This window comes from Passer domesticus, chromosome 1 (genome assembly GCF_036417665.1).
Source record: "Passer domesticus isolate bPasDom1 chromosome 1, bPasDom1.hap1, whole genome shotgun sequence".
NCBI classification, from domain to species: Eukaryota; Metazoa; Chordata; class Aves; order Passeriformes; family Passeridae; genus Passer; species Passer domesticus.
The window spans coordinates 105332171-105358984 of record NC_087474.1 but is presented as its reverse complement, the minus strand read 5'-3'; the positions used below and the strand labels follow the sequence as shown (position 1 = coordinate 105358984).

General features: G+C 37.1%; 1 protein-coding gene and 2 long non-coding RNA genes across 4 annotated transcripts in view; 2 read left to right on the top strand and 1 right to left on the bottom strand.

Annotated features, from left to right (window-relative positions):
* DOK6 (docking protein 6) overlaps window positions 1–26814 on the top strand; it is a 251085-nt gene that overhangs the window by 170118 nt on the left and 54153 nt on the right. For both annotated transcript variants that reach the window (XM_064432502.1, XM_064432511.1), the window contains exon 6: window positions 9189–9327. In XM_064432502.1, the coding sequence (XP_064288572.1) occupies window positions 9189–9327 (139 nt within the window). The remainder of the gene's footprint in view (window positions 1–9188; window positions 9328–26814) is intronic.
* LOC135307943 (uncharacterized) lies at window positions 12202–16353 on the bottom strand. The gene is made up of 3 exons (XR_010368511.1): window positions 16172–16353; window positions 13264–13347; window positions 12202–12424 (listed from the first exon to the last, which is right to left on the bottom strand). It is a non-coding gene; the product is annotated as an uncharacterized LOC135307943 (long non-coding RNA).
* Window positions 16328–25704, top strand: LOC135307937 (uncharacterized). The gene is made up of 5 exons (XR_010368504.1): window positions 16328–16559; window positions 16653–16683; window positions 18586–18654; window positions 24780–24891; window positions 25658–25704. It is a non-coding gene; the product is annotated as an uncharacterized LOC135307937 (long non-coding RNA).

Sequence of the window (26814 nt, the reverse complement as noted above, 5' to 3'; positions counted from 1 at the left end):
TGCCAAAGGAGGCTGTGACCTTGTGGGAAGCCTGGACTGGAGTAGGCTCTTGACAGGGACCTGTGGGCTTATGGAGTGTGGAGTCCATGCTGGAACAGGTTGGCTAGAAGGACTTTTGGGGACCCACATTGGAGCAGTCTGCTCCTGAAGGACAACCCTCTGGAAGGTTCTATGCCAGAGCAGTTTGTGAAAGATTGAAGCCTGTGAGCCAGACTTATGTAGCATAAGGTCATGACCAGGGCTGTCTCCTGGGGGAGGGATCCCATGTTGGAGCAGGGAAAGAGTTTGAGGAGACCTTCCACCGAGGAGGAGGGGAGCAGCAGAAACAACGAATGGATGGCAGCCCCCTTTCCCCATTCCCCTGCACCATTGGCGGGAAGGTAGAGAATCAGGAATAAAATTAAGCCCAGGAAAGAAGGAGTGGGTGGATGATATTCTTAAGATTTGGGTTTACTTCTCATTAGCCTGTTCTGATTTGATTGGCAATAAATTCAAATACTCTCCCCGAGCTGACTCTGCCTGTGACAGTAACTGGTGACTGAATTCTCCCTGTCCTTATCTCAACTCAGACACCTTTCCTCATATTTTCTCTGCAATGTCCAGCTGAGGAGTGATAGAGCAGCCTTGGTGGACACCTGGCTTCACACCATAGCTTAGTTTCTAGAATCTGGGAAATAGAAAGTAGAGCATGTTTGCTATTACATATGGACATATTTCATAATTGCACGTCAATCTCCACATACCACCTTTAATGCATGACTTTGAGTCCAGTTTGCTGTTTTTAGACTGTAACCAGTATTAAGAATTATTTATTATCTTTAACTCTTCAGCACTAGCTAATTTTATTCTTATATATCAAAGTAATTAATATAAACAAGAACATCTTAATGATAAGAGTATGCATGGCTTGGCAGCAACCAAATAAAAATGGTCTGAAATAAGCCCCAGATAGAATCCTTCTTCTTATCAAAACTGAAACTCAGGAAAAAAACCAAAGTACATCTTTTTCCACTGTGTCCTATGATAGACAGGGGTAAACCCTGTGGAAATGAAATAGAGGATTATAGTGCTAGTGAACAATCATTGATGTAGTCCAGACAAAGTCACAGCCCACTTTCTGCACTTCCATTAAGCAAAAAGTGGAAATATCTGGCATGCAGAAATAGGTTGGTATCTCTCATATGCCCCAGTGGTCTAAATGTACTATCACATGGGGCATCACAGAGACAGTGGCTGTAGAGGCAGCACAGTCAATGAAAGAAAAAGTATCCCAAGAGGCATAATTACCACCAGTAATGTAGAGAAAACTGTCCTATGTGTCCTTAAAACACTGAAAAACAGTTTCATGTTTTTGTTTCTGGTATATTATACTACTTAAATGGTTTCTGGTTTAGGCAGAAAAATAAATAATCTTATAATGAAAAAATACTATTCACTCACAAGATTAGTCCCCCTATAAGTCTCCTTATAACAGAGAAAATTTTTAGGGTATTCACATCTCTGCTCAGAAAGACTAGCAGTGTATTCATCAGACTAGCACATAAGATTTTTGTTACCATGGCTGCATATAAGGTCTTTTAAAGATTTGCAACTCAGAATGCATTAAGATCCTCTAGGTAATATTACAGAAGGACTGCTGGATTCCTCTGAGTGGTGGAGTTCCACCTACCTGGCAGCAAATCATCATCAATCATTTCCACTCCATCTGTGAATGTTTTCCTTCTCAGAATTGCAAAATGTTTCTATAAATGGCCTTAGTAGGAAAGCCACACTGATAGTGTGGAGATCCCTTAGTGCATTTAGTTGAAAACACTGTGGATGACTCAAGAAGCACGAGATCTGACCTTGAGTAAATCTTCAGGGCTAAGCTCCATGATCAAGTTACTGAGCCATATCAGAGGTGTGATAATATTCAAACTTCCCTGTATTAACTCAGGCCAAATGCGGGGATATTCCACTATCTATATCTCATAAGCATATTCAAGAGCAGTGTAAAGTTTCCCACCTCAGCTTAAGTGCAAAAACCTGACAATAAGTGTAATGGAGGAATGTCTATGGCTGGCAATTAGTAGATAGCATGCATAATTGCTTTTTCTTGCTTTTTCTTGCTGGTAAGTAACCATGATTAAGGGGGGCAGGCAGATACTTCATATATCAGAACACTTTCATTATTTGCTTCTCAGATCATAAAATTTTCAGGTTATCCTTTTGACACTCCACATAAAACTCTAAAATGCTGACAGCGAGGCATGGCAGTTTAACTCATCATTCCCGTAGGGAATGTGTAACAGAACACACTCAGATTCTCTGTTTACTCCTTCTGGATGTTGCACTTTGCACCATTTCTATGCTTCACCTTGGTGATCTTCATTTCCCAAACACAGATTTTTCACAAGACTATTTCTCTGTTTTCACCAACCTTTCCCAGCCTTGGGTATTTCTGACGATGTCTGATGCCAAAGTTGCATGCCTGAATCATTTACACTTTGTGCACATTTTCTATTAATTGTTTTCTCTCTGCTTCACCCATAGAAATTTCCTAGGTCGCATACATATTCTGTTTATGAAGATACCTTTTTTCCTTATAGATTCCCCCTGTAAAGCATCCCTTTTTTGCCTGTTTGATAGTAAGTTAGAAATTTTTATAAGGATTTCCTTTTTTCTGCTTTTATTTTCTATCCTTTCAACCAGAAGTTGACTTACAATTTCATAAAAAACATGCATAGTTTATTTTTCAGTTGTCTTGATAAGCATTCCTAGGCATAAAGGGAGCTTTTTATCTAAATATGCTCTTGCCACAAAGAGTTTATTTGCTTTCCTTACTTTTTGTTTTGTTTTGTTTTCTCAGAAAAGACCAACTTTGGCAGGAAGCAAGCTAGCATGTGTTGAAGGCTGGAATGAGCAAAGAATTTGGACCCTCAGGGAAGCTTTGCATTCATTTTGTAGTGAGGTCTGCTGCTCAGCTGGCCTGTCTTTAGTGTATGCTGTGTGTATCATCCTTGCACACAAAGAAGAAACAGGATTTCTGTCAAAATGGCTTAGCTCAAGTTAAGATAACAACAAACAAGAAAAGAACAAAAGTTAGATATCCACAAGAGAGATAGTGTTTGTGTGTCTCCACTGATAATCTAATTAAATTGGAGGCAAAATTGCTAGTTTCCACCACATTTTAAAAAATCAAAGCCGTAGCAACACAAGAACTAAGTGTCTCAGTTCGGAGTTAGATTGTGCATACCAATTAGTCCTTTTTCATGACTGACAGCCACATCTTCAAGGCTTTAAAGAAAGGCTGACTTTTATTTATTACTCTTCTTAGAAGTAACAGGTCTGGTCCCATATGTGCCATCTGACTAGCTGCTTTGGCATGCAGGAAACGAGCATTACCTAGCTAAGCACTTGTGAGGTGGATCAAGGCAGAGCTCAGAGGTCATGATCAGAGGAGTAGAACCCAGCTGGAGGCCTGCGGTCACTGGCATTGCCCAGGCATCAATTCTGGGTCTGGCCTAACTCAGCTTGTTTATCAGTGACCTGGACAAATGGAGAGAATGTACCCTCAGCAAGTTTGATGATGAGGATGATACAAAACTGGGGAGTGGCTGATGCAGCTGGAGGCTCTGCTGCCATGAAGTGGGACCTTGATGGGCTGGAGAGCTGGGTAGAGAGAAACCAAATGAGGTTCAACAAGGGCAAGTGCAGGGTCCTGCACCTGAGGAGGAATAACCCCAAGTACCAGTGCAGGTTGGGGGCTGACCTGCTGGAGAGCAGCTCTGCAGAGAAGGACCTGGAAGTCCTGCTGGGTGACAAGCCAGCCATGAGCCAGCAGTGCCCTTGGGGTCAGGAGGGCCAGTGGGACCCTGGGGTGCATTGGGAAAAGTGTGGCCAGCAGGTTGAGGGAGGTGATCCTTCCCCCCCCCCCCCCCGCTGCTCAGCCCTAGTCAGGCCACATCTGGAATGCTGTGTCCAGTTCTGGGCTCCTCAGTACAAGAAAGACAAGGAGCTACTGGAGAGGGTCCAGCAGAGGCCACAGATTATTTGGGGTCTGGAGCATTTCTCTTATGAGGAGACATGGTGGGAGCTGGGCCTGCTTAGTCTGGAGAAGAAAAGAATGAGAGGCATTCTCATCAATACATATAAACATCTGTACGGTGGGTGCCAAGAGGATGCTGCCAGACTCTTTTCAGTGGTGCCCAGTGGCAGGACAAGGAGAAAATGGCCATAAACTGAAACACAGGAAGTTTCACCTCAGCATGAAGAACTTCACATTGAGGGTGGCAGAAAACTGGAAAGGGCTGCCCAGGGAGGTCATGGAGTTTCTCTCTCTGGAGACATTCAAAACTCAACAGGACAAGTTCCTGTGTTACCGGTTCTTGGTGACCCTGCCTTGGAAGGGTGAATTGGTCTAGATGATTTCCAGAGGTCCCTTCCAATTCTAAGAATTCTGTGATTCTGTGATTTTGTTAACTTAATTTTTGGGCCTTGAAGTGTCTGAGTAAACAGCTCCACTCTTTTAATGAAACCGTTTTTCAAACTCTAGCTGTGGAGTACTCAACAACAATTACATCCAGTTTAGTACTGGACATTATGTACTCATGATGTGTTCTCATTTAAGAACTTTAAGTCTGTTTCTATTTCAAAAACTGGAAATGCTAAAGTAAGATAGTTATTTATTACCTGTTAGTTATTAATATTTATAGTTATTAGTAACAATTAGTTATTAATAGTAAGCTTTTTTATTATGTATTTTCAGTTTCTATTTGAGGATGATTACCTCTTTTTAGTTATTTGTATGTAGATTGATACACTTTTGAGTATAAAAATCTGCCATTATTTCTTTAATCCTATATTATTTGTTGATAAAAAGAAATCATTAAAACTCATTAAAAAATAAATGAGGATATATGAAGAGCTAAAGTTTTTTCTACTTACAATTGTAAGTTTTATTTTAAAACAAGGCTATAATTTTTCTGGGCATTTCAGTTTTCATTCAACCTTCATTTTTGTGAAAATAGATTTTACCTCTAATGGAAATAGTGAAGCTGAAATGTCAAATTCTTGTCTTCTCATGCAGTTGCTGAATACTGCACTATTAAACTTCTAAGATATTTCACTGGTGACATGACAGCATGAACTTCTATCTGGGAAAAAGTACTTTTTATAAATGGTGGTCAGGTCAATGAAGTTTCCTTTTTGAAGGAAATTCTACATGGTCAATATACAGTATTGATTCTTATCTAAAAGGCAAAAATTACATAGTGAGCAAAGGTGGTGTGGAACCATTGTATGAATTTAGGACATATTGAAAAATGTCTGGTGATGAGAAAATCTCTTAGACTTGAACAGAAATTCTACCTTCAATGAAAGCAAGAACTTTCACTGCTGATCTCTGAATCCAGTTTGTCCTAGGCCAAAAGCTGAGCTCCCACATTCCTCTCTATTCTCTCTCCTGGTTCTTGAGCCAGATATGCTAATGGTGATAGTTGTGAAAAGCTGCTGCAGTGTTTAAAGAATTTTAAAAATTGCAACTATTTGCAGAACTGTTTATCTAATGGTGTCACTGTCTGTCCAGTTATATCATTCTGTAATAATATATGAAAAAATGCGCTTTCCTATTTCAATAAAAGCACTTCATACATTTTAATGCATTGAATCCTTAAATATCTGAAAGCATAGGTTAATGACATCTCTGTTTCAAAGTTGAAAAACACAGAAATAGATCAGCATTTTTCAAGCACCCACAGACTGCAAGTATCTCATTAAAAAAAATGGAGTATACAAAATCAGTGACATTTTTCTGACAGTGTAGGTCATACCGAGTTGGTAGGACTGTATTGCTTAACTGCAACAGTACCAGGAAAAAAGAGGCCCCGACCTTTGTGCTGCCTTTTCTCAAAAGTGATTTTAGGGCATGTTATATTGGCAACCATGTATGCTTTGTACATAGAGAAATTAACAAGACATTAGCAATGCTAAACCTTCTAAGTTGGAGCTTTGTAAGGACAGTTATCTGACATCTAGAAGGGCCATAGAGATAATAGCTTTTTGTCCTACTGGCTTTGTTTGGACTATAAATAGAACAAGACAAGTTTTGTTTCGGCTTATGGGCTTGTCTCTTCTTGTTGGCCAGATATGTAAAGGTTTTTCTTTTATGGCAAAACCCTTAAGCTTCGGAGAGCACCCTTTCCCTGTCCCCATCTTTATCATTCTTAGGAGCACCTCTATTTTAGTCTATGTTTCCTTCTTCTAGAAAGACTGAACCTAACCCTCATGAGGCTACTCATCTTGGTTTATAACTAGAATAGAATAGAACAGAAAAATAGATGGGACTAGACTGGACTAGACTAGACTAGAAGGTTTAAACTCAGATTTTCACTTTACTTCAAAGTAATGGAACAATGCTCTGAGGAGACAAACAGGAAAACAAACCTTACTGTGGCAAAGGGATTCATCTCCTTGGGAGACAGATTATTCATAAGAAGTTTAAATGGAAGAAAGAAAGTTTTATGCTAACAATTTTTGCTGCTTTCACTTTGTTCAGATGTGCCAAGTAACAACCACTTAATTCTTTGGGGCGTTAAGTCCTGTTAAACTTCAAGTCAAGCTAGGGGAATTCAGCGCTTTAAAAAATGATGCCCACAATTCTCCTTCACCTCCAATTTTGAGCAGCTGTGTGCACACCATCCATCATTAGCCAGGAAAACCCTCATGGGGAGGCTGGTGGCAATGGCTATCCATCCCTGGCGGGACATGTGCACCACAGCTGAGGCTGGAGGCAGGGCAGTGTCCTGTGCAGGGGGTGAGGGGCCATGGCACCCTCACCGGTGCCTCCAGCCAGGGACAGATCCTGCTCTGGTGGGAAGTGGGGTGGTTGGGGTTTGTGTGGTGAAAACAGGCAGCTAAGTCCATCAATGTTAATCATGCCCCATTGCCTGTTTTTTCCCCACTTCCTTGTTTTTATTGCTGTAGGATTTTTCAGCCTCTGAAACCAACAAAAAGATCATATTTTCCTGCAGTTTCTGAAACCCCATCCTTTTTTCCAGGCTTTCCATTTCACGCTGTTTGAATTTTATTAAGATCTCTTTACACAAAAGCAGAGTACTGGCTATATGATGCCCTGAGGGATCTGAAAGGCTGTTGCCATAATGTCACAAAACTCTGGGGACATTTTATTTCCACCAGAAGCTCTTTGGAGGACTCTGTCTAAGGGCATAATATCTCTTAAATGTTTACAGCAGGGATCTTGATCTCCATTGGAATTTAATACAAAAAGCTCTTTTTTAAATTAGCACATCACATTAACACCGATTAAATAATATATATCTATAAAAATGGATTTTATTTTATTTATATTTTTCAATGAAGAAAATTGGTATTATTCCAGAATTATGGGTATTATGTATTCTTAAGACTATGAATTTTGTTTTCAATACCTCAGTTGATCACTACAAAGTATTTTCACCAGGTATTTTCCAGAAACACCTCTGTTTACTGTTTCTGCCTCTGATACTTTCTGTTCTTCCCAAACACAGACATGCATAAATTCTTTGTACAAGGCTCACAGTAGCATGTTTCTTCCGGTGAACAAGAAAAGATTTTGTAAGTGTTAATAAGGTGGTTTTTTTCACTGGTCAACCTTGAAAACAGAAACAACTGCTGAATTCTCAGCAGTCTCTTATACAGCACAACAACCCTATTCAGATAACTTTTTAAATGAAACTGTTTAGGGAGCCATATCCTAATTTGACAAAAAGATAACTCTCATGAAAAAAAGTATTGTCTTTTCAAAAGGCTGCAGTATAACTGTGTGTGTGCATGTAATATAGTAGGACATATATTTAAATTATTATTTAATTAAAATAATGTAGATCTGGGTGTTCATATGACGGGAAATTTTTTTGGTAAAATTTAATACATGAATAATCATACAGAATATGGGATGCAAATTCTAAAGATAATGTTCAAAAACCCATTTGAATATTGAACTATATGGGACATGGTTTTTTAATTTTTTTTTTAATTTAGTAAGTTTTGGGGTTTCTGGGACCATGCTGAATGTGCTGGGATATTAACAAAATTTAGTTTCCTTAAAAATAATGTAAACATCCAAAACAATAAAGGAATCTGATGTTTTAAGGCAAATCAAAGTCTCTCTATTGTTGATGCATGTTATGCATTGGTGACTCAAGTCAACATTTTTCTGTCACAGATAACTGAGAATCTTTACAGGAGGTATCAGACCAAATAAAAAGGATTTTTTAAATTCCATTTCTGACGCTGCAAGTAGCATATAAAAATATGTAAATCAGATACTTATAATATAATAGAACTACCAATATAAATACAGTGAATTGCACCACTGGTTAACAGCATGTACATCCTCCAAGTAATGGTCACACAGCAATCTAACATTATTTCCTACTCCTATTTCCTGTATTTCCCAGACCTTTTTGTCATTGTATTTACTGTGTACCACTCTTCTTTCTCTGAATAATGCCGCACTGATATCACAGATAAGGAAAACAGCAGTTGCTCCCTCAAAAGAAGAAAGTAAATTTTATTTATGGAGTGGTTTTTTCAGTATTTAATCTTCTTTTACAACTGTTCCTATTCTCAAATGGACTGAATGGCTTTTGTGATTACCAGAACAACTTTGAATGCTGCCTCACATAAATATACTGACAGAGGTAGTAATAGTTTAACCCTTTTAATGCTGTCCTTCAATACATCATCTTTGTAGTGATTAACCATAATGGCATTTTTAGGGGTCAGTGTTCTTTTAAAATTTCAGCTCTTCAAAATCACAATGTGCTATGTATTTCTGGCATCAAGTGGTTAAAATAATTAAATTTAGCTCCCACTTGCTGGTGCAGTTATTTGGAAAAAATGACAGAAATAACTGACTCTATTACCTCAAGTTTTTATTCCATGCTAAAGCTTCTTTTTCACTATCCAGATGATGATTAAAACTGAATTTAAAAAATATGTTAATGAAGTTCTGCCCATCTCTTGGAATATGTTTTTCTCCAATGCTAAAAATAACTACAGATGTCTGGTGTTTGGAATTTCAGAGTTTAACTATATCTCTAAAGTTGGCATTTGCTATTGTAAGGTATGCACTTTTTATAAGAGTTAGATAAAAATTACACAATACTAATTTTTTTTCTTCCTGTTCTGCTTAAATCTCCCTGCAGGATGTGTGACACAGGAGAAGGGCTGTTCACCTTTCAAACTCGAGAAGGAGAAATGATATATCAGAAGGTCCATTCTGCAACACTGGCAATAGCTGAGCAGCATGAAAGATTAATGATGGAAATGGAGCAGAAGGCAAGGGTAAGGTCCTTACACCAAAAGTCTTTAAACTTATAAAAATTCGTAATAAACCAAAGTCAGCTGTAACGATAGGATCAGCTGGGTGGCTAAGACAAAACAGACTTCCAAATTTATGTACTTTCATGCTCAGGGATCCTTGGTGTGTTCTGTATCTTTTGTAGGTGATTTTTTGCAACACGAGATACTATTAGACAAGAGATACATGGTCACCTTCTCTGAAATTTGGGCTCTGTTACTCAAAGATTAAACCTTTAGCCGTTGTGTTGACTACTGATGAATGAGTTTTAATTGCTCCTCATGGCCTCTCAGGTGTAAAAAAACCCAGTATAAACACTTCCAGGTGACAGCAGGCATGTTTTGTTTTTTCTTAACCCCTGAAATTATAATTTCTACATTATAAGTAGCAATGCAGTTGAGTTCAAAGAGAGCTATTTTATTGTTTTGTGTTCAAAATTTCCAGTTTGGACAAGTTGTGTTTAAGTGAGTACTGTGGAAGGATTTGGTGTTCTCTTAAGGCAGCAAGAAAAAAACTTTCCCTGTTTCCTTAGAAGTAGAAATGGTCTGTAATGGTTGTTGCATGCTTTTCTTCTGAGATGACCATGAGTCTCTGCATGTCTTCTTCCATAGACAGAGATTTCAGATTAATTGTGGCATTTCCTTCTTTTCCTCATCCACACTGTACGTGCCTCCAGACAGGCAAACATGACTTATATGGATATATCTCCCACACTCCACACTGTCAAAATGCCTTTCTCATTCTACTGAGACAAAGTCTCTTGTAAGGACCAACCTAAGACCCCCAGTGTTCAACTTTTCTTAATTACTCCTCAGTGAAGTCAGAGAACCAATCACGATTGTTAAGGGATGGAAGTGGACCTTAAAGGTCATCTAGTTCCAACTTCCCCTGTGGGCAGAGACAGAATTTTCCTTATTCACCAAAAAATAAACTAGAAAAATACTTAGATTTCCGTGTCAAAAGTCTGCTGTGTTGAATGTTCCTCTCAGACTTTGAATGTCTGTTAGGAAAACCTGAACTGGGAAGCCATAAAAAAGGTTTAGGTGCTTTATGAAAAAAGAAGATTGATTTTTCCATAAAAGTTGACAAAGTAGGAGCCTGTGCATAATACTAGAGGAGCACAAACTTTGGACAGGAAATGCAGGAAGAGGAGAGTTTACAATCAAGATTAATAAGGAGCAACTGCTGGAAAGTCCAACACAAGGTAGAATAAATGGAAGGCTATGTGAAAAAGTACGTCTGCTGGCAAAAAATCACTTCATTCTTGTGGGCAGAAAATGATTGAATAATGGGAAAAAATAAAAAATGCATCATTATTATAGAATGTGTTTGCCGTTAAAGTGTCTACACCAGTAAGAGAAATAAGAACATTTTCATGCTGCCATAATAAATGCTTAGACCAGGATCATACAAGATTTTCCTGTTACAGAACCATCACTTTCAGCTCTTCCACCCATCAATTAGCAGCTTTGCTGCTTTACAAAGTCATTTCCATTCTGCCATCAGATGACTTCCTTGAAACCATATTTATGAAGGCTGTGGCCATACGGTACGTAATATCAAACTCCGAGTGAGAGCAGCCTGAGAAACAGAAATGACTCATCAGCCACACCGTGTGTGATGTACTTGTCTCCTGAATGAGGCTGTGCTATGATCTGCACAGGGAGATCAGGAGAGGCTCACATAGCTGCTGTGGGCTGTCTAAAAGAGGCTGAAAAACCTGTTGATTTTATGCTTCGGTTAATAAACTAACGTTAGTTTGGATTTGGAAACTCTTCTGCTTCTGACTGGTGGGGTGCTGAACATTTAAATGTCTGCAACATTTGAGTTTTATTCATGTTAGAAACACAATATAAAATATCAAATAGACTATGTACATGTTACATTCCATTTATCAAGTGCTATTGTATCTAATTTCAATAATTTCACCATGTGTATTTTTTCCATATGATCTGAAATTGAAATACAAGCAAAAGAATGTTTTAAATCAGGAATTTAGTGGATTTTCCTAAAGCTTGACATTTGATCTTTTTATTTATAGATCTACACTTGGGGGATTTTGCTCTTTCTAGGCCCTTTCTGTAATGAACAGCTCAAGTTTAACAGTGTTGAATTGAATCTCATAGATATACATATATGTATGAGATAATTCTTTAAAAGTAAAGAAAGGTGAGTGTTATATCTATTATTGTACAGATCAGAAAAAGAAAAAATATCCAACAGTAATCATTACTTCTTCCTTCCAATCATTAGAAGTCATTTATTAAAAAGGACTCCTGTGAATATTTATGTTCTAAATGTTAATACGTTTTAGGAAATGAATACACTGAAGTTTCATTTAATTTTTACCAGATTATAATATCTAGTACAAAAAGTAGTATAATCTAGTATAAAAAAAAAATACAGATTATAAAAGAAATTAACGTGATTTTTTTTATTAGAGCAACCTTGATAAATTATATAGATAATGATTACCTTCCAAAGTAAATATACAAAGTACATCACCATGAGAATACAAAAATAGCAAAAAAAAACCCCAAAAAAACAAAAACAAACCAAAAAACAAAAAAAAAAAACCAAAAAAAAAAAACAAAAAAAAAAAAAAAAAAAAAAAAAAACAAAAAAAAAAACTTCCCCCCCCAAAAAAACCACACACACAAAAATCCCCAGAAACAAATTGTGGTAGAAGAATAAAGGTATTGCCTTTAGGCAATTGCAGATGTTTAGTTATGGCCTGTGCCTGAGCCACAGACACATTTACTCAATTTATGGAAGTCTCTCTATCTAAAAATTCTGTTTCAGAATGCTGAACAATAAATTCATTTTTATGCTAAAAAATCTTTTGCTCAGGCCAAGCAACATGCTGAATAAACTGTTAATAAGAGAGAGACATGAGAAGGAAAGTAATTCTTCCCATTACCTTTGAAAGTGCATGGGCGTTCTGTGGCAGCTTGTACAGTACCAAATCTGCCTCTTTGTCACCTCTAGCAGGAGAAGCCAAGTCAGTTTAAGCAGGCAGTCATGTGCATACTTTCATCTTCTGCCCATTTTCCTTTCGGATTATAACACTGGAAGAAAGACCTGTAATATGAGATCAGTAGTCACTGGCATGGGTGTGGATTTGAGCTGGTTATTGGTTTTACTGAGATCAAAGCAGACTGGATTTTATTCAAAAAATTCAGCAAAGTGGACATTGATCTAATTTAGCTCAGGTGGTTTTCTTGATTGAATTTGAAATGTTGCATTGGCAGAGTGATAGAGCTTGCTTTGTTTGGGACAATAAAAAATTTGTGCCAATGCTAGTACTTAAATTGAAATTATTTTCAGGGAAATTGTTACCTGTATATTCATTTTTTTCAATCTTTGATTTTTCAATGGATCACTGTAATACAGACAATAATTCTGTTTTGTCCTTTTTTTGTGGGAGAGAGGGCAATATTGCAGTGATTTTTAGTGATTTTAGTTCGAAGACAACAAATTAAAGAGAACAATGACAGTCTTTCGGTTTACATGCTTTTATTTTGTGCTGCTGTGTTATCCACATGACAGTGTCAGTAGCTTTCCTTTTATCACCTGAACAAACCTGCTGTTTTTTTCCTCTGTCCCTCCCCCTCTCTGACCCCTTGTTTGTTTCGTTTTTTTTTCTCTGTAGCATTTAGAAGTCTGTTTGGATTGTTGGTCTTGAAATTACTGTGCAAACAAAAGTGTTATCCTCAGGAAGGACCTGTGTCCCCCCAGGGACACAGGTTTGATGCTGAACATGGCAGAGGCAAGTCTGGGTGTCTAACAGCCAGCTCCATCAGTCCCCAGTCCCCAGCTGGACTGCAAGCTCCTTCCACTTCCTTTCTCTTAACCTAGGTGCTTATCTGACTGAGTCAATTCAGTTTGTTAGTTTGGCAAAAAAACCCAAAAATACCTACCTAAAAGGAGCAGGCTTCTTCAGGTTTACCAAGCTGAATTGGCTTACAAAGGCATGAGAAAACCATTGTATCTTCTCAGTTGTCCTGTTTTGAGAAGAGAAAAAAAGGCTAATTCATCCTCCCTAAACACTTCATCTAAAAGGCTGAGTATCCTCCCCTTTGTCATCAGGAGATGATGTTGAGTTTGATGATCTTTTTTTAAAGAATTGGTGTTCGGATGGTTTTTACACGTGAGCATATGAACAGTTGTTCTCAACAGCACTGATCTGTCTAACCTCTACACCAGGATGACAACACGGCATTGGAATTTTAATCTCTGATTTTCCTTTCTAATGCCAGCTTTGATATTCTGCCATTTAACTTCCACTGAAAACACTTCCAATGTAGCTTCTGCCCTCACTGTTGTTGAAGGGTAGAAAATGGGAGGTTAAGAGCTGTAGCTAGGTTAGCACTACACATATGAGGGAGGAATTCTGAGGAAATACTTATACCTTTGTAGCTCTACAAATTACTTCTTTTAAGAGCTGCCAGTAGAAACTTATTGTGTGTTCTCAAAAGAATAAAAATTTACAATATGTAAAACAATAAACCTAAATAAGATAGTACTAAAGTTGATGTTAGCCAGCTGAACTTAATCAAACATCAGTAAGACTGAAGTGTAAATGCAGGAATAAATTATAATGGCCCAAATTTTATAGCATATTATCTTTGGAAGTTTCCTATAACATTTATTTTACTTTAGACAGCAGAGCTGAAAGCCATTTTAGATTGTGATCTTTTTAACATTTCCCAGAAGATAAACACCCTTATGAAACACTGCATCAGTATATTTCTATTCTCATTATTTACAAGTCTTGTCTTTAAAATTCGATATAAGTGAAAGAGTCCTCATGATAGATTTCTGTAATTAAAAAAAAAAGATAATATCAATGAGTTTATGTATTTTTTCTTTAAAAGACATTATTAGCAGGGAAATAATAAATTTACCAAAGAAGACAAATATCAGGCAATTAAACCGGGCTTAAGAAGATGTTGAAGAGGAAAGTTGTTAAGAAATAAGACTGAGAGTAATTTTGTTTTTCTTATAAGGAACAGCATGAAGAAGGTATTTCACAAGACTGGTCTGATAAATATAAATTACAGTATTATCAGAGTATTAATAAAAATGTAAATAAGGTTTAAAGTATTAATGCAAATTGTCTTAGGAAAAAAAACTGAGGCTGGAAGAAATAACAGCATGAGTTAATTAGTGAACTTTTAATTTTTCTTTGTTTTGTAAGTCTGTACTATCTTTATGTGTTTCAAACCTGGTCACAAGCTAAATGCACATTCATCAAACATTACACGATCAAGTATAAACAAACACATCAAATATTCTAGGTTTTAACACGATGGTTTCAATTTGAAGTATTCTACTTTTACCACTGCATCTTCAGAGCTTTGACTGGTTTACAGATTTTATTGGTGTCTTTTTGCAATGGTGTGCCTATCACCTGTGAAGTAGGGGAACTTCAGAGAGATACTAGTGGCTGCTGCTGACCCAATGAATATGTGAAATATTTAGCAAAATACATTTTATATATCTTTGGGGCTTAATTTCACCACTGGAATTTACTTAGTATAACAAAACTCTTTTATGTTGTAATTCTGCCTAAGTGTGTTTAATTGATTCAATTCATGAAGGAGAAACAGGAGAAGAAAATTCTACAGTTTGTCCAAAGATTATCCCATGTCATGCCACATTGGTCTCTTAGTGTGTTTTCTTCTCTTGCCAATTTATGTGTAAGCTCAAATACTGAGATTCTGAATGCACATGATGATTCATGAACTCATGTACTTTATGCAAGTTAAAACATAGCCTCAGGTCAGCTATTAATGCATACTTAGCTGAATATTGTTCCCATCTGAAAATGTGTATGGTGTTGCTGCACAATGTGTGCCTAGAAATTTTAGAATCCCTGTAAAAACCTGGCTGCTTTATTGCAATACAGTGCTGGTGAGTTGCTTACTTGGTTTTCGTGGGGGCTGTGAAGCTTATTTCTGTACTAGGATAGGCTAGGATAGGATAGGATAGGATAGGATAGGATAGGATAGGATAGGATAGGATAGGATAATATATTTCTATTGGAAACGATTTGCAATGGTCACATAGTCCAGTTTCCTGATCACTTCAGGGCTGACCAAAAGTTAAAGCAGAATTTTGAGGGCATTATCCAAATGCCTGTTAAAGATTAACCATCTTGAGGCATTGATTCCCTCTCTAGGAAGCCTCTTCCAATGTTTGACCATCCTCCCAGAAAAGAAATGCTCCCTAGTGTCCAGTCTAAGCCTCCCCTGACACAGCAGAAACACCAGTGCTCCACAGTGGAACACTCCAGTGGTCAGTCTGTCTGAGACTATCTATAAATTTTGCCAAGATTAACAACATCAAGAATTTATTTTTTTTCTCATAAGTCAGAATCTGTGTACTTTTTGGTTTTAGTTTTGTAAACTGAATTCCCACAGGTAGCGGTAATTTTTTCATAAGATTCTTGGTTCATTAAGTATATAATGACATTTTAACTCTGTTTTCTATGAGAGTTTTTTTTAGAATTTTTCCAGAGTCTTTATTAGCTTTCAGGCTTGGAAAACTGTGTGTACTCAGATGAAGTATCCCTTACATTGAAGTCTATTTTCAACATTCACCACTTCATAAGAAAGCAGGAAATGAGTGGATATTCAGGCTGGGTGACAGTTAACGATCCTTTCAACTGGACCACTTTTCTAAAAGAAAATACCTCATCCCACTAAGGTATTCAAACTTCCACAGCCACTAGTCACCCATTTTTCCTTTCCTTACTGAGCCAAGACCTTCTTGACCCCAATTCCTCTGTGAACTGCAGGGTTTCATTGTGCCCCTATATGGCACCTTGCAGTCAGCAAGAGGTGTAAAGGTGAGGTGTAAAGTCCAGATTCTCCAAGGAACTCTAGGCGGTTGGCATTCCTGGATCTTTGCTGTATGTCTGAATGAAATCACAGAATAGGGAAAGTCTTTACTATGGCAACGAAGGGTTTGTGCAGCTGCTCCTACAAAGTGATGGAGGTGGGACAGAGCTGTTCCTCATGTCACAAACACTGCAGACAACATAAAGGTTTGTGGAGTGTGTAGGTAAGTGGCGTGGGTAGGTGTAAGAGCAGAGCTGGGAAATCCTTACATAAGAGTGTGTCAAATATTTTGGTAGCTGGTGATGTAATTTGAATCTGTTTTGCCATTTGGAAACTAAACTTGCCCTGGAGCTTTGAATGTTTTTGAAATGGTAGTAATCATGAGGGTTTTCATTCAGAGTATGATGGGAAAAATTAAATTCTTCCTTTGGCTGACACAATTTTGAAATTCCTCATATGCATAGCCATAGGGCTGGATGATCTTGAATGCAAAAGGTATTTTAAATCTCTTCTATGGACTAAACCCTAAGTACCTTAGCACATGGATGGATATCCTTACTGAGAAATTACTCTCGTTCTTTTCTCATTGAAAATTTCTGGAATATTTTGTATACTGCTACCATATTCTTTTAACTATTTGTCCATCATACTACCTAAGACTCAGATTGAAATCTGCCTTTCTGCTAATATAAACTATGAGCTCAGCCAAAGTTTGTATGAAAAGCTTCACAAAGTTGTCTCACAAGTGAGATGATACAATTTTTCATCTGCATGGAGCCTGCTCCATGCAGATGAATCCATCCTGAAGCTGCATACATGAAACCTGTGAACACTGTTTTCCTGTTCTGTTCACCTCAGTTACATGTTTGCATGCAGCTGGGCTGCACTGTGAACTTTTCTATTAAAGTCACTACGATCTGGTTAGCTTGTTTGAATGCAACAGGGCAAAGATATTTTCATGGTAAGGTATCCAAAGATGCAAACTGTCCTGAGAATTTAGCATGTAAGCACTTTAAAAATCCCTGTAGCAACCTATCTATATTTCTGGGCTCTTTTTAAAGAGCTGTTTCTTAAAAGTCAGATATCATTTATTTCAACTTTACGAAGTTGCATTTGAATATAAAAGGATTTGAAGGTTAGAGACATGAGAAAATTTGTAATTTTTTTTTCTCTTTTCTTGTGCTTTGCAAAATACTGCATGTTTACAGAGATAACAAAGTAGTTGGAAAGGCACTGTCAGGCTAAAATTCATATTTGCTTCCAGAAATGCAGGAAATGGAGAGCCAAATAACTTTTTTATAATCAAAATTGATGATTTGTTTAGCAGTTTTGCTTGCTAAAGCTGTGGGTGATATGAGCTATAAATTAGGATGGCTGCTGTAATTATATGGTGGTTGTTGCATGTCTGACTGAAGCCCAGCCCTCCCCTTAACTAACCTCAGAGAAGCATTTAATATGGAAGGGAAGTTTTCTTTTGTATTGTGTGCCTTTAAACAAGCTCACTTGTGTAACTGTGCTGGTAGGTTCACGTCATTGAACTCTCTCAACAGAGAAGCAGGTTATGTTGACTTAAGTATTACTAAAAAATAATCCTCAAACCACCTCACCAGGGGGCTTAATTTAGTATTAATCTCATATCTGCTATTTTCAGAAAACTGTTTCTTATAAAAGGAAGCGACTATAGAGCTTCTATTATTATTAGCAAAAATAATAGCTGATGAAGTTATCCAGTGCTCTCAAGAGACAGGTATTATTATAATATTAATAGTAATGAGTAAAATGAGGCACAGAAAGATTAAGGCCAAACTCAGCTGTATATGAATTGCCCAAGGTCACAGAATAATCAGCTGTATGCAAGGCACAGCACAAAAACAAAACAATAGCAAAACAAATCCTGAATTATAGTCAGTTGCTTATTCGTGGAAGAATTATCTTCTGAAAAAGGTATTTTTCACATGGTTTTCATCAGTCTTTTGAATTATATCATCATTTTGTGTCTCTTGTCAAGCAAGGTCTTCCTCTGTTGCAGAAACCATGTTTAGGAATTCTTTATATCACTCAAGGGAATAGTTAAGGCTTTGTCTCTGATTAATAGAAAACTTCTTTATCAATGATTTACAGAGGGGCATCATGCTTTTCAGAGAATAGGAGAATTATAGAAAGTAATAATCTGAGAAGGGATCAAAAAATCTCATTACAGCCCTAAAGTTGCTTTGCAATTCCCTCCTGTGCTTTTTGTGCTTTGCCTCATCAGGTACTTGTTGGTAGGACAAAAATTAGATGAAGTTCACCCTATGTGTTAATTTTGTGGTTTTTTTCTCTGCTTCTATTCCTTTTTATGAAGATGACAAGGATTTTAACGTGAAAATTATTTATAATCTATCTGATTATGTTTAGATTGAAGACAAGAGATACTGAGCATCTAAAAAGCCATATCCGATGTACAGAAACTTTCCTGTACTGCAAGTATGTTCAGTCTTTTAATATGTATTTATCAGAGCCTATCCAGATACAGATTGGTTATGTTCTTTTTTTCTCTCAGCTGTGGGTTGTTGTTCTTATGCTACTGATGTCTTATATGATGCCAGTTTTTATTTATCAGCTGTGCAGGAATCTAGTTGAGTAGAATTGTTAGGCAGTAGTAGAGACTGTAGACCCTGTGCTGTTGGTTTGACATTATTTATTTCACTGACCACAGCAGCTGTGCTAAACAAAGATGTGCAGCTACTACAGTCAGCAAAGTGTCAGTTTGGCTCAATGGCACAGCACATCTCATTAGCTCTCAAGTTTTCAAATCCATTGAATATAGGATCAAAAATACTGGCATTGGAAGGGTGGTCAGCTCACCTACTTGCCTGTTCAAAGCAGATATAGCATCAAAACTGGATAATGTTAGCCAGGGTCTTATCCAGTCAAGTTTTGAATACCCCCAATGATGCAGGTTATGGGCATTCATTCCAGCACTTGGCTGTTCACACTGTGAAGGATTTTTTCCTTGTCTCAAATTTCCCTTGCCACAGGCTGTGACCTGTTGACTCTTGTCCTTTCACTGTGCATCTCTGGTAACAGTCTTCTTTGAAACATATTTTTCAGAAGAGAAAGAAAAAAATTGCTTTAGATTTATTTTAGCCTTTGCTTTCTCATGGTGAATAAACATGAGACATTTAATCCAGCGTCACTGATCATATTCTGCTTCTTAGAGGTTCTTTGCCAGGCTCTCTCCAGTTTGATATTCCTCTTGTGCCTGGGCCCAGACTTGAAGACTTTGTGAACATAACTAAACTTCCAGATGTGGTTTCTCAATTGCCAAACGGGAAAATGTGACTTCTTTGGTTGTATTGGCCTTGCTTTTGCTAATGTGGTCCAGTGTGTCATTAGCCTCCATCACGGCATAGATACACTGATCATTCACATTATCACCAGTACAGGTAGTTCCTTTTGGCAAAGTTTTTATCAAGCAAGTCAGTCCCCAGCCTGTGCCTGTGTGCAGTTGCCCTGGCCCAGTTGCAGCACTGACATCTCTCATTGCTCAACTTCATGACAGTCCTGTCAGCCTTTCGCTCTGCTTGCTTTGCTGAAATCCCTCTGAATAGAAGCCCTCCTGTCTGGGTGTTTGACTATTCCCCCTTGCTTTATGTCATCCCCAAATTTGCTAAGACTCAATTCTGTCCCACTGCCCACGTTGGTGATGAAGATATTAAATGTAATGAAATGCTGTTCCATCTCAACTGCAGAAATAGGTTTTTCAAAAATATTTCAGTTCTACAGCACTCAGCAGCAAGGAATTAATGAAGATTTTCCATGCTATGGCAGAAGTATCTATTTCTCTGTTTCTTATGACTGTCTCAGGGTAAAAGCTGCTAGTCTCATAGCATATTCAGTCTGTCAGAATCCATTTCCATAAAGACAGCTGCAAGGCAAGATTCATATGGTTTCGTATGACTGGCTGTTGAATGCACATCACTACAGTCTTTGTGATTCAAAACCCATTGATAAATTGGCAAAAGTTCTTCTGTTCATTATTCTTAATCATTTCCTTGTAGAATATAATGGTAAAAATTGCAGTTGCTACTACATGAGAGATTTTGTCGAATCCTTTGTAAAATTATGGCATTTCTATGATGTGTTCTCATATATTTTTTGGTGTTCAGTTTTCCATACGTTTTGTTTTACAAGGAAAAAAAGCAACAGAGTTACAGATTTCCATGGCAACGGGTATAATTCTATTTCCTTTGTTTTGTGAAGCTGAAATAGGCAAAGGATTGTTTAATTTAATAGCAAGTATGGATTTGAAAAGGCTTGAGTTATATGGCACATGGTTATGTATGTACAACTTCTACTGTGCCAAGCAGCTTTTGCCAGCAGAAAAAAAGCCATGTGTTTTTTGTCTGAAAATGAAATTAGGTGAAGAAAGATTGCTAATGGTAGGATTTATTGGGCTGATGCAAGTATATGGAAAGATAAAACAATCTATGAACACTTCTCTGTCTCCCACCTTTCTAAACTGAATTCCTTATTTGAAGCTACTTCTACTTTATTAGTAAATATGCATCAGTAAGGAAGCAAAAATTTCACAGGCTTGTTTTATAAGCAGAAATTTGAATTGCGATTCAGAGAATCCTACATCTGACTACAAGTTGATTCTGGGCCACAAAACCCCAAATACTTCCAAATATATATGGTATATTTTTATTTGGAAGTATATGCATTGCTTTTTAATGATCTCTTATTTCAATTTTAAAAGAACAATGTCAAGAAATGTCTGTTTCTATCTATGTACGTCATCATGGTGTGATCCCTGTGTGTGAACACACAGTGGAAAAGAATAGCCCTTTATTTTTATATACCAGCTTCTCAGTTGATTTTAGATCTGTAAAACTCTCATTAAAGGCAATGCAGTTCCAGAAGTAAATATTTAATTATTAATGAATAGATTTTCTTAAATTAAATTAATGCGTTTACTTATGTGTTCATATGTGCAGGCATGTACCTCCTTCCCCTCCTAAAAAAAATACAGTATGTTTCAAAGCTAAAACCTAATAATTTACATTCATGTACATTGCATATATATAATTAGCCCTAGTATGTGTGATTTAAGATGCATTTCAAATGTCTAAAAAGTAACTAGTTAAAAGGAAAGAACCATGTTTTTTGGAAGATATTGAAGACTCATCTGAGAAGACTTTACTACATAGTAGTAATTTTAATGTGCTCCAGATTTGCTATTTCTTGTTTTTAATTGAAATGTCTTTGGATGACATATATAACTAACTTCTGAAAATGTCAGAAAGTAGAGGTCAGCCAGGCTATTTGTGTTTCTGAATACTGGAGTCACGCACTGATAAATTTAATGAGGAATATTCATGAAAAGTTATTGGTGATTACTGTTTCACAAAGTATTCAGAAAATTGTCTTTCTGCTGTTTTATTAAAGTTCAATGGTCAGTAATTTTTGTATACCAAAATAAAGAAGTTAAAAGAAATGTGATTTCCACAAATATGTGTAATTGGAAACTACTGATTTTTTTTTTGACAATAGAAGAAAATCTTCTTGTGAAATTTCAGGAGGTACAAGTAATTTGCTTTATCAGAAATAATGGCAGCCAAAGAACTGTGCAGTGAACAGTGAATATTGATTGCAGCATTTTTTAGAAATCCAGTTTTCAGGCCCAACTTTGTTCAAGTGGGGCTCTCCCAGCTGGGGACAGTCTGTGTACATCCCTATTTCACCTTTCTTGCCACATGCTAGAGAGAGGTTTTCGAGTCTGTTCTCCACCAAGAGACATATTTCATACCATGGCTTCTGCCATACCAGTTGTAAAGCAAACTTCTATGAGGTCAGAAAGGCTGTCCTTATAGTACTCTCAAGTAAAACACTGAGACTTCAAGTGTCCCAAATATCTGTCTAAGATATGTCAAGTAATTGTCATGGCAAATAATCCCATGAAAAAAAATCTCATACTTTGAAGACTTTGCCAGAGCATTTCAGGTTGAGGTCAGACTCTAGTAGCTTTGTAAGAGAGAGGAATACTCAGCAGAGCGAGGAGAGTGCAAAACAGAGAGGAGAATGAGGACAGAGGAAGGACTTGTATGTCAGCACTGATAGCAAGCCTCACTATTTTTAGCTCTGGCTTAACAAACCTCATGAAAGAGCCACTTCTGGAACTCCATAACTCTCAGGCTGAATTACCCAGAAAACTCTTGCTCCAAATGAAGAAGACAAGTCTTTGTTGATGGTCTCTTTCTTTGATCTCTCTAACTGATGCATTTCAGTTTGTTCTTTTCCACCTCAACTGACTTACTTGTTTAGGAGACAGATCTGTGACTCCCCCTGTTCAGTAAAATTTTCTCTATAATTTTGGAAATGACAATCACAGACTGGTTGAGGATGGAAGGGACTTCTTGTCCAGCCCTCCTAGCTCAAGTAGTGCCATCGAAACTGATTGTCCAGGAGCATATCCTAATGTCTTTTGAATATCTGCAATGTGAGAGACTTCACAACCTTCCTGGGAATTCTGTGCCAGTGCTTATTCAACCTCACAGCAAAGGTGTTTCCTGATGTTCAGCAGGAATCTCCTGTGTTTCAGTTTCTGCGCGTTGTCTCTGGTCATGTCACTGGGCACCACTGTAAAGAGCCAGGTTCTGTTTTCTTTGCAGTCTCCCATCAGGTATTTACAAACATTGATGACATGAAGCCTTCCCTTTTCCAGGCTGAACACCCCCAGCTCTCTCAACTTGTCTTCATAGCAGAGGTGCTCCTTCCCTCTAATTATCTTCCTGGCCTCCTCTGGACCTGCTCTAGCAGCTCCCTGTTGTTTTTGTTCTGGGGCTCTTAGAGCTGGATGCAGTGCTCCATGTGGGGTCTCATGAGGCAGAATAGAGGGAGCATCACTTCCCTCAACCTGCTGGTTCAGGTGTGGCTGGCATTCTAGGCTGCAAGCAAGCACAGCTGCATCCTATTTCATAGCAACAGAAAGGACAATCAATATCTGCAAATAAGTTCTGTACAAAACTGGATTCTCTATCATGCAAATATATATAAATATATACACATACCTGTATTTCTTGAAGAAATTAGCTCAGTTGTGTTTGTTTCTACTAAGACCTGCAATATAGCCAGGCTTGAAATAGTCTCAGCTCTTTCCATGTTGGCATTATCTTCTATGTTATTAGTGAATAGTTTAATGCAATAAAAAATGGATAAAGTATTTCTTATGTATAGAAAAATGGCTCAAACCTTTGAAAAATATAAGAATCTGAGCTTCTACCCTCACACTAATTATTTTAGTTTCCAAGAAACTTCTTTCACAAAAGGAGCAAACCTACAGTTTTGTGACAGAATATGGATGAAGACACACACCTTACTGACATTCAACAAATATAATCCCAACGTGCTGTAAAATGTATATAATTTTCCTCCAACATTAATCCCTTCTGACTGGCAACACTGATCTATTCTGAGTTTCTTTTTGGAGGAAAGAAAAAATAAATTAAAATAACCCAATTCACTTCCACCAGAAAAAAAGCAAAGTGTACCAGTTCTCTCTTCATAGTGTGGCAAGAAATAATATAAAAAAACGATCAGCCCCTTTGAATCTTCCTTCAGAATACTTTTCTTCCACCTTTGCTTTATTATTAATTCACAATGGTATTCCACCACCAAAGAATAATCATCATCCACCCTGTCACCATAAAGCAGTGTTACTAGTTTGACTTTTTTTTTTTTGGTCTGTAATTTTTTTTTTGGTCCATCCTCTCCAAAAGGTAAAAGCAAGGCTGGAATCACTACTGAAAGCTCTAATGCTAGAAATATATTATAAAGGCTGAAATTACTTTGACAGATAGCTTTTCTACAAGTTTTTCAGAAGACTTTTAAGGTCATATACTGGTGGGGGGCTTGCCAATATTATGTATTCCATCAGGAACTTCAAGCTGGATAAAAATGTAAAAATAAGTATAAAGCTGTGCATAGCAAATAAATAGCTTGCTGATATCTATAAATGTTTATATTCATAATAGACATATTTAATTAACACAGTCCAAGTAACATATATAAAAATGAATGTAACTATATTCTAAGCAAGCTAAGTGATTATGAAAAAAGGGCTACAGAAAAATTATAACTAAAGAGTATTAGTTAACACATCACCAAGGGAAAGAATTTTCTCACTTGTATTTCATGGGACTGTATCCTGCATCTAGTTTTATTAAGTATTTTCAAAGAAGGATCAAGGCTCAGTCTAGTTCTTATACCTCCAGATCTTATGTTTATAACAATGTGGCAGTGGATCAATGAAGAGACAGAATTCAAAATGACAAATTGGAAAATTGTTTAGAGCAGGAGAATTGATTTAAAAAGAAACATGGGCAAACCTGTGCTGATGAAGGAACAGTCTGCTTTACAGTACTGGATGAGAACTGGTTTTTTCAAATAGATCTATGTGTCATAGTATAGAAGTTGATTCCAGGACACCAGTTGCTGCTTTTGCAAAAAAGACAAACATGATACCCTTTTTTTGGTCATGATAAGAAAATGAGAAAACTCATTTAAAAAAACCTGAAAACATTTCTCCTGTTTGTTCTCTAACTCAGGTGATATCTGAGCTGATGCTACCTACCAGATTGTGTGATTCTTAAGCTCTAGTAATTTTTTACTGTGGATACCAGTGAAATGAGTCTATGTCAGCTGATTGACACATGTGAGGTGAAATATATTTCTTAAGCCTTCTTTCTCTTCAGGGCATAACACACAAAGTAACTTTCTTTAGAGTTAGAAAGAAAAAAAATCTAAATAATGATATTCAATTTATATTTCTAGACGACAACTCTCGTTAGTCTTCTGTGACCTAGTTCTCTTGCTATTTGTTTAAAGGCACTAATGAGAATTTGAAATGAGACAGAGGGTTTTATCCATAATAAACTAACCTATTTTCAGAGCATATCTGTAAAAAGCAAACTGTCCTTATTGTAGACTAAAAAAAATATGGAATGAACTATAAATTGCTCAGTTTGTCTCCTCAAGCCAAATGTATTTTCTGTCACCTTCAATGTTTTGACTTTTTAATGAAAAAAATAAAACAGAGAGAATAATATGGTAAAAAGATCAAAGCTCAGAACCCTAATACAGTTAACAGGCTTCATTTTTGGAATTGTATTCATTACTGGTATCAGAGTAACAAATCTATTGAAGTCAATGGAGATGGCCTATGGGAATTAAAATAAAATTTACTCTTTAAGACTTTCATAAAAGAACAATAATGAAAAATATGGGAAACTTCTTACAGTTCACATTAATAGACTTCTTTTTTTTAATTTCTATTTTAATCAAATAGACCTGTAAGAATAATAAAGTTGTCACTGGAAAAAGAAAAACTTCATAGAGCTCAATATTTTGGATATTATGGCTTTGGGTAATAGATTTGGATACAGAGAGAAATGTAATGTTCACTCTATAAAAAATATTTTATCAGACAGATTCTGGGGAAATGGATGAAGCCTAACTACTACATGTTTCCTGTCAGGTAACAAAAATGCTTCAGTGATATTTGGGGTTTTTATATTCCCAACACAAAATTCCCTGAATTAATAAGGTTTTGATGTGTGCATTTCTACTTTTCACCTAAGTTCTAATTCTGTTCTTTCTACCTCATAAACTGGGAAAAAAATCTAAGTTATGGTTTTTATTTCCTGAAGTCTCATCAGATTTGAGAAATATTTGTAGCCAAGTCATTCTAGATGCATGTTTAATTTGGTATATTTCTTTTACTTTCCTCTGTTAAGACCAGAACACAGATGCAACACGGCAAAACAAGCCTCAGTGAAATCAGAGAATGCAGTGGGTTGGAAGGGACCTTTAATGGCCATCTTGCCCAACTCCCTGCAATGAGAATGAACATCTTCAGCAAGACTGGCTTGCTCAGAGCCCAGTCCAATCTGACTTGAATGTGCCCAGGGATGAGGCATCCAAAACCTCTCTGGACAACCCATGCCAGTGTTTTACCACCCCCATCATAAAAAATTCCTTCTTAATGTCCAATTTAAATTTACCCTGTTTTAATTTGAAACCCTTACTCCCTGTCCTGTTACAACAGGCCCTGCTAAAAAGTCTGCCCCACCTTTCTTACAGGCCCCTAAAGTACCAAAAGGTCACAATAAGGTCTCCATGAAACATCTTTCTCCAGTCTGAACATCTCCAGTCTGAACCCCAGTTCTCTCAGTTTGTCTTCACAAGAGAGGCATTCCAAGCCTCTGATCATTTTTGAGTCCCATCTCTGGATGTGCTCCTGCAAATTCCTATATTTATGCTAAGGACCCCAGAGCTGGACACAGTACTCCAGCTGGGATCTCACCAGAGTGGAGGGGCAGAATCACCTCAAATTCACTTCCAGATAGAAATGTTTACTTCTTTGATGTGTCTTTGCTACCTTTGCTGCCATGATGGACCCTTTCTGTACATTTGGTGTTAATGCATCTGAGCCTGTTTTGCCAGCTCCTGAGAAAAATGTGTCAGTGTTAGAAACAGCAGCTGAATATTGGCCTGTTATGTAAGAAGAAATCCAGACTCAGAGATGTTTTCATTTTCTGAATGGTAAACAAGCTTAATGAGATAGGTGAAATAATTTTTTAA